The 7,903-nt window shown below is 37.6% G+C and overlaps 1 protein-coding gene across 1 annotated transcript; it reads left to right on the top strand.

Moving 5' to 3' along the window:
* The first annotated feature begins 1,902 nt into the window (after window positions 1-1,902).
* On the top strand, window positions 1,903-7,903 carry LOC125663009 (glutathione S-transferase theta-1-like). Its single transcript, XM_048895339.2, has 4 exons — window positions 1,903-2,131; window positions 6,602-6,689; window positions 6,968-7,121; window positions 7,371-7,903. Exons 1-4 carry the CDS (start codon window positions 2,020-2,022, stop codon window positions 7,707-7,709), a joined length of 693 nt encoding a protein of 230 aa, XP_048751296.2. The 5' UTR covers window positions 1,903-2,019; the 3' UTR covers window positions 7,710-7,903.

Here is a 7,903-nt window from a genome sequence, read left to right as displayed (position 1 = left end):
TCCGATGTGTAATGGCATGACAGAAAGATTTAATAGGACCCTCATCAATATGCTAGGAACTTTAGAGAATAAGGAAAAGCAAGACTGGAAAAAATATATCTCTTCATTGGTTCATGCTTACAATTGTACAAAACATGAAAGTACTGGTTATTCTCCATTTGAACTAATGTTTGGCAGAAAACCTAGATTACCGATAGATTTAACATTTGGATTACCTGAGGAGCACAACACAAAGGAATCGTACAGCGAATTTATTACGGAATTAAGGGACAGAATAAAAGAAACCTTTGAATTAGTAAAGAATACAGCAGAATCTTCCAGGCATAAACAGAAAATGAATTTTGACAAGAAAGCTAAAGCAAAGAAATTGAATATAGGGGATCAAGTCTTATTGAAAATATTGGCATATGATGGAAAACACAAAATTGCAGACAAATTTGAAGAAACAATTTACACTATCAAATCTCAACCGAATACAGATATTCCTGTGTATGTAATTACAGCTGAGGATGGGCATGAGAAAACTATTCATAGGAATCTTATTATTCCTATTGGGACGACATTTAGGCCTAAACCAGCAGAGAGAAAAGGCCTTGGAGAAAGAAATCCGCGGATAGAGGAGAAACAGGACGAACAGAGAAAGGAATCAGATAGTGAAGATGAAGAACAATTTGTCACCATACAAATTGAAAGAGGACACACTGATAAACAGAAGGATACGACTATGGCACCACAGCCATTGGAAATCCATGAAGCGCATGATCATGCAGAAGTACAAGCTGAGGAGGAGCTAGTAGAAGATGACTCAGTAGAGGAGGTTAGACGTTCGTCAAGAACAAGGAAGAAACCAAAGTGGCATGACGCTTATGTTATGTCTCAAACACAGGAGGTTGAGAACAGACAAGAGAGAGCACAGTTGTTAGCAAGTTTGTTTTGCTCCAATATTTTAAAATCTGCATCTCCTTCATTGATTGAAAACATTGTACATAGTATCATTAAATGATGGGACATCATTTCATGGAGAGGGGGAGAATGTAACCGTGTGAAAATTTTGTAAATAACTTTTAAGTTTTATGATTAAAAAGAATTGAATTTGCAATTGATAAGATTGTATAATAAAGTTCTACTAGAAACTTATGCCAAAACAATGGCAAGCAGCTTTGATTTTATTTAATTTCCAATTTGATGTAATTAGTATTTTCCCGCCAAAAGTTTGGTGAGCATTTGGCGCCTCTTATAGTCATGTGACTTTAGACCAGGGTTGGATTTTTTTCATATTGTCCAGTGGGTTTGAAGTGTACAGACGTTTGAGTTTTAGTTATAGTTGGAGTTATTTCGCCATCGTGTTGCACCAAAGAAGCTTTGAAATATAGTTTACAGCTTTACATTTGATAAATATCAAGCCTAAAGTCCATAACTTTGGGCAATTCAGTTTATTCTATTTGAATGAAATATAAACACGAACTTTTAACAAGGATTTACGCTGTTGTTGTATTTCTATCAACGCATCGTTAGTTACATTAATACCCCCTTGTTTGTCGTAAGAGGCGACTAAATGGGGCTGTCCTTCGAATGAGACCGCAAAAACCGAGGGCCCATGTCACAGCAGGTGTGGCACGATAAAGATCCCTCCCTGCTCAAAGGCCATAAGCGCCGAGCATAGGCCTAAATTTTGCAGCCCTTCATCGACATTGTTGACGTCTCCATGTGAGTGAAAAATTCTCGAGAGGGACGTTAAACAAGATATAGTCAATCAATCTTTAACATTTTGCTTGTCAAGAGTGAAGAAATTTAGAGAAATGAATTTATCTTTTCCATTCCCCCCCCCCTTCCCCCATTTTGTTATGAGCCTGGTTTAAATCACAACACCTATATTAGTAGTCTGTTGGGTTATCCCGTTGAGTATTGGATCACTAGCTTAAGTAATCAATGTCAACATCGATATTGAAAACCCGGGTTGAAGATATGTGCCGTGATAGTTAAACATACCTCGCGCTCCATACCGAACTTCATAAGAGTATGACGTTAAAACTCTACTTTGATTTGGCATCCCAGCCTTCTAGGGCTGTGTACATGTTTTTGAAGCTCAACAACATTCCGTTTGAGGAAGTTTTTGTCTCTGTTGGAATGGGTAAGAATGTTATCAATTTACATAGTTTGCAAACTTCTTTCTAGTCGGTCTATTTTTTGACCGCCGAGTCTTATCTACGATGGGTCGTTCGTGAAATTAAGTTCTGTCTAAAACTTGAACATTATACATCGGGCGCAGAGCTACGCTGTTACGTGTAAGCCTGCAAATCAAGACCTCCTGAAAAGTCCAATGTAAAAACAATTTTAAAATTATGAACTTTTCAAAAAAATCATAGAGCGTTCAAATTTTGAACCCGCTAAATGCAATTTGGAAAACAATGCAACTGCGTAGAGAATTCAACTCACTTTGAATAAATTTTTCAAAGTGCATTCATGACATTCAATAGCTTGTTTTGTTGTGTTGTTGTTTTTGTTGTTTAATTTGTTTGTTTTGGGGTTTTTTTTCAATTTGCTTTTTGGGGAATTTCAATCTGGTTTCATAAAGGCCTTTTATGAACATCACACCTATATGAAGCATCGGTGTGCGTTAAGACATCAACCAATATTAGGAGTATTTTATGTCCTTGTTGTCGTAGTGAATGATAAAAGTGCGTCCCTGTGATTTTTTCATTCATATCGAGACATCACCAACGGTTTGAGAAGTGTCACCAATATAGACCAGGGCATGGTGCTCGGAGTCGTAGCAAGTTGAGATTTTTTTTTATCGTGCCAACACCTACCGTGACACAAGACCAAGACCCGCGACTCCCATCGTTTGGCTAAGGAGCAGTCACTACCCTTTTCGACACGGTCAAGTTACAAGCGGGGCTCGAACCCACAACCCCCCAGTCTCGAATCGGAAGCTCTAGCTACTGTTTTACCATACATTTTTTTCTAAAACAAAAAGCAAGAGGTCAGTGTCAAAGTAGATAACAATTTTTGTTTGGTTTTACGGCCCATTCGAGATTTTTTCACTCCTGTAGAGACGTCATCATCGTGCAACCGCCCAAAGCCGTGGCAGTTCTCGTGCCAACTCCTACTGTGGCACGGGACCTCCATTTCTAAGGTCAGATCAGAAAGACCCGTGACTTTTTATTCTAATTCCGGTCGCTTAGCAAAGGATCAGTAACTACCTACACTTAGATTTGACGAAACGTGGGTATCGGGAATCGAACAAGGACCCCTGTTACGAAAAGATCGCCATAACCACCAGTGAAGTAGGTGGGTGTGCTAGAATGCGAAGTGGTATAGATTGATGTTACTTTGTCAGGAAGTAATTGAAAAGTATATGGATTACATTATATGACGTTATTACAAGATTTGGATGAGGATGGCATGCTAGGTGATGGAAATCTAGGCAATTTTGGGTTGCTAGCTGAAAATAAAAGAGTTCGGAATCTTTCGGTGTAAAGGTAAAAATGGCAATAGAGAGTGTCTCACCCTGCGAGTACGATCGAAGAGGAAAGCAAAAATACAAAGATAAATACACGTTGGGCACAAAAGGTATGATAAAAAAGGCTCGACTGTAGAAATTTTGATGTATTCATTCCTGAAATACAAGACATGAATATAGCAACACTGACTTAATCGGCTACATTGTACGGAGGTACGAAATCAGAAAGACCAGGGATATGTTCCTTAATCTCTGTACTACTTCATATGTATGTGATATATCCCATTGAACTATAAATGAAAGACACCACATAATCTTCCACATATGTTTTATATTTGAATACTTTACTGAGCAAAGGCATTGACAACTCGACTTTATGACGAATGCGAAGAATTCAGCTTCTGCATCGTTAACTTCCCATATTCATGTAGCGATATTGCATTGTCACCTGCATATGATACATCTGTCTCTCAAGATTCTATACAATAGAGCATGTTCTGCGTAGACTCAATTTTTAAACCAATACAGACTACTGTCAATAAGTTGATGTTATAGTGGTTTCAACATTATCTTTAAAGTCAGCATTTCGCAAATCGTCATAATGATCTTATTTGTAAATAAAACCTGTCATTAGGTCGAGCGTTGTCGGGCGTGTTTCATATCAATTGTTAGGCCGTTCTCTACATACTGAATTTGACAACGAATTGCCCCATTTACGTAATCAAGATATAACCACCCACCCCCGTAAATCTGGATATTTTTGCGAATCTGAGTAAAAATCCTATATATTTATTTTTGTGTTTCTTATTTTTGCAAATTTATGTAAAAGCATATTAAAAACGTGTGAAACATCATCGGTAGAGTTCTTGGCAACGAATTGCCCCATTTACGTAATCAAGATATAACAACACCCCCCACCCCCCACCCCCAGGCTCACGGCGGGTGTGACCGGTCAACATAGTATGTCTACTCTTCCTAGGCACCTGACCCTACCTCTGGTGTTTCCAGGGATCTGTTTCCCTGCTCTCAATTTTGTATTCTTTATAGGATTTATGAGATTGATCAGTTTTCGTAAACTTCATTTTTTCATTTTTTTTTTTTTTTTTTTTTTTTTTTTTTTGGTGTGACATGAACGTTTTAGATACACATCATGCCAGGTTTGTTGAACCTAGAAAAGTGCTAAACCTGCACATGAAGGACTTCGTCATTATGAGGGAAGTCAAACAAGACGATCCCATTTTATCAGAATAGTAGGAAGTGGTATTGGATAAAGAAGTGTTTGGTTAAAATTCATCAGGAGCACTTTTTTACGCTGCAAGAAGTTAGATTGTAAGGGTGCGATGGACATAAGGCTTATAGTCAGTGTATGGTCGCAGTCAATAATGATGGAAAATCCATTCGATTTATAGGCAAGCGCAACAAAATGTACAGTGGGGGACTGGAACACGTGTATGTGACTATCAAGAACACCAAGCAGTGTGCAACTGTCACATTACCACGTATAGTATCAACACCAATCTAATTAAAATTAGATGTTAGATCCGCTCACATACTCGCTACGCAAACTTTGTGTAGCGAGTATGTGAGCTAACATCTAATTTTAATTAGATTGGTACATGTATCAACATAATTATGTTAGGAATACGTTTTTTTTCTAAAACAAGTTATGAGCACGTTGAAATATGGTGGTATGGATAAGTGGTACACTGATTACGAACCTGATAAATTTATTGTCATGGGTTTATTTGTACTTATTAACAAGAGACGTATACCGGTAGGTCAGAGGTCAGCTTGAATAAATGACCATCTCGTTAAATTATAGACATCTTAAAGTTGTCAAATTGTGACGGCAAGAAATATCCAACATAATCTCAACAGCAACGAAACACAGTTGTCGCTCTTTGTCCATGTTGTCACGCGAAATGTTTAAGGAGAATTTACAAATTTCATTTTTTTTTTTATAAATAATTTGTGTCCCAAGAGAAAGTACTCTACTTCTCTTTATTGTACTGTACATGATTTTCAATGTAGTTTAAAAAAGTTCCAAGAAATTAACACGGTGAAATTTACGTTAGAGCGCATGTACCTACGAAGTGAATAATTATACATAATGATATCTAATCGAATATCTATGATATCGATTATATAACTTTCAACATGAAACGGTTGCATTGTCCCACATTTCTACGAATATAAACAGAAGACATGTTTTCAGTGCATTTACCTGTTCTAAGCTTAAAACAATTGTGAGAGTACAGGTACATTTTATGTACAAGTATCGCCCACAACCAAACCTTTCTTTGCTAGGGGGAATCATTTTGTATACATAGTTATGGGACACGTGTACCAGATTTCATTATCAAAATATTTTCAGACTTGAAAACTTGTTTTTAAAAATAACTCCTCTAGACCTAAAATAGGCGTTGAATAGTAATTCTGATATCTTATGAGAGCGGTAATTTAATTCAATATTTAAAAAAATCTTTTTCATTGCGAAATAAAGTTGGAGCAGATTTAGGGCAGAGGTAATAATAGACATATCTGGCGTTCTGAATAGAATGACAGCAGTAGCCTAGTGGTGTGAGCGCTCTCGTCGTACACGGGAGGTTCTGGATTCGATTCTCAGTCCCGGCGCCGAATCCAACCTAAGACGTCTAACATAGTAAGTGACTGTTCCTACGCCGAGTGCCCGGCATTTGCAGTGAAAGTTGAAGGTCTTTCGAATACGACCTTAATTAAGAACAGAGGTCCCGCGTCACAGTTGGCGTTGGCAAAACAAAAATCCCTCAAAGCTACGACCTTCACACGCATAAGTCAATATTTGTGGCAAATCTCCCAAAGCAGTTGACGTCTCTATCTGAGTGAAAAGTCTTAAATGAGACGTACATTCTGTATATAAAGTACTTAGGTTAAAATATTTGGATATTGCAATACACAACAAGGAGGTTTGCGCTAATCTCCGTTCTTATGTATTGCAATATCCAAACACCTCTAACGTAAAACTTATACGATACCAATTTTATGCACCGGGTGCGCATTTCGACAAATAATGTCTCTTCAGTGATACTCAAGCCGAAATGAGAATGCACGTGCCAGGATGAGAGCTATGATCCAGGTGTTTCTTGTTTTCTTTTTTAGGGGAACACAGACAAGAGGAATTCACAAAAATCAATCCTTTTCAACGTGTGCCCGTTATAGACGATGATGGTTTCATCCTCACAGAAAGGTTTGATATCACCATATTTATACATTAAAGAATGGAGTTAGGCTAACCAATACCTAACTAAACTGCGATATCAGGCAGTTATTTGGTCTCAGGGTTCCTTTCCCAGATAGCGATGTAAAGGAGAGATATACTAGTATATACTCAGTACCCAAATGCGTCTTTAAATAATAAAGGTTATAGTAACTGGTACTTTGATTTCTCAAAACTTCAAGGACACAAAGGTTTTTTTAAGATGTAGTTTTGACTGATGTTACAAGTGATTCTCTCTTTCTTTGTAGTGTTGCAATTCTAAAGTATTTAGCAAAGAAATATCAGGCAGCGAGTCATTGGTACCCAGAAAGTGACGTCACAACGACTGCCAAGATTGATGAATACATGAACTGGCAGCACTGGTATACCAGACAAAATTGCGCAATGCTGTTTCAAAACTTGGTAAACGCTTTATTGAATTTTACAGCAAAAAGTCATTCAAATGATAGAAGAAACTGTTAAGGGCAATTCTCTGTAACCACTTAAACATTTATAAAAGGGGTCCGGCACGTACTGTCCCCGATTTTTTTTTTTTCAAATTTGACACATCGACTTAATCTGGCATAAGTAATGTAAAACCATTATAATTTGGTTGCTATGCAACTCCGTTGCCATGTTAACACGTGCATTACTCTGTTTCAAATGTTGTAGATTTTGATACCTAGAATAAAGCGTAAGCCCATAGACTGGGACAAGGTGAAATTCTATCGGAAAAAGGTCGTTCAAATCGTCAATTTTTTGGGCGATTATTACCTGAAAGATAATCTTTATCTTTGTGGAAATGAAATCACACTGGCTGATCTCCTTGGTGTCTGCGAGTTGGTACAACTTTATCCAGTGCAAGAAGAGGGAGTTTTTGAAAGCAACCCAAAGGTGAAGGCATGGGTGGATCGCGTCAAAGCGAGACTGGGACCGCTATTCGACGAGACGCACGAAGTCCTAGTTGGAATGAGAGATATGTTTGACCGTAATGTGAATTCCAAGTTGTGACCAGAGAAAGAAAACTTAACACAATAACGTGTTGTATGATAGGAGAATTACATATCGTGTCTCCAGGAACGTGTTTTTAATCTTTCTGTGATATATGACATACATATATGTATATATTATGATATGGTGTACAACTGTATTAAACGGAATTAACCGTTGTGCGAGTTTTTGGCAATTAAAACATTGAAGTTTAA

The sequence above is a fragment of the Ostrea edulis genome, chromosome 1 (genome assembly GCF_947568905.1).
Source record: "Ostrea edulis chromosome 1, xbOstEdul1.1, whole genome shotgun sequence".
In the NCBI taxonomy this organism is placed as follows: Eukaryota; Metazoa; Mollusca; class Bivalvia; order Ostreida; family Ostreidae; genus Ostrea; species Ostrea edulis.
This window is presented reverse-complemented; position numbering and strand designations above follow the sequence as displayed.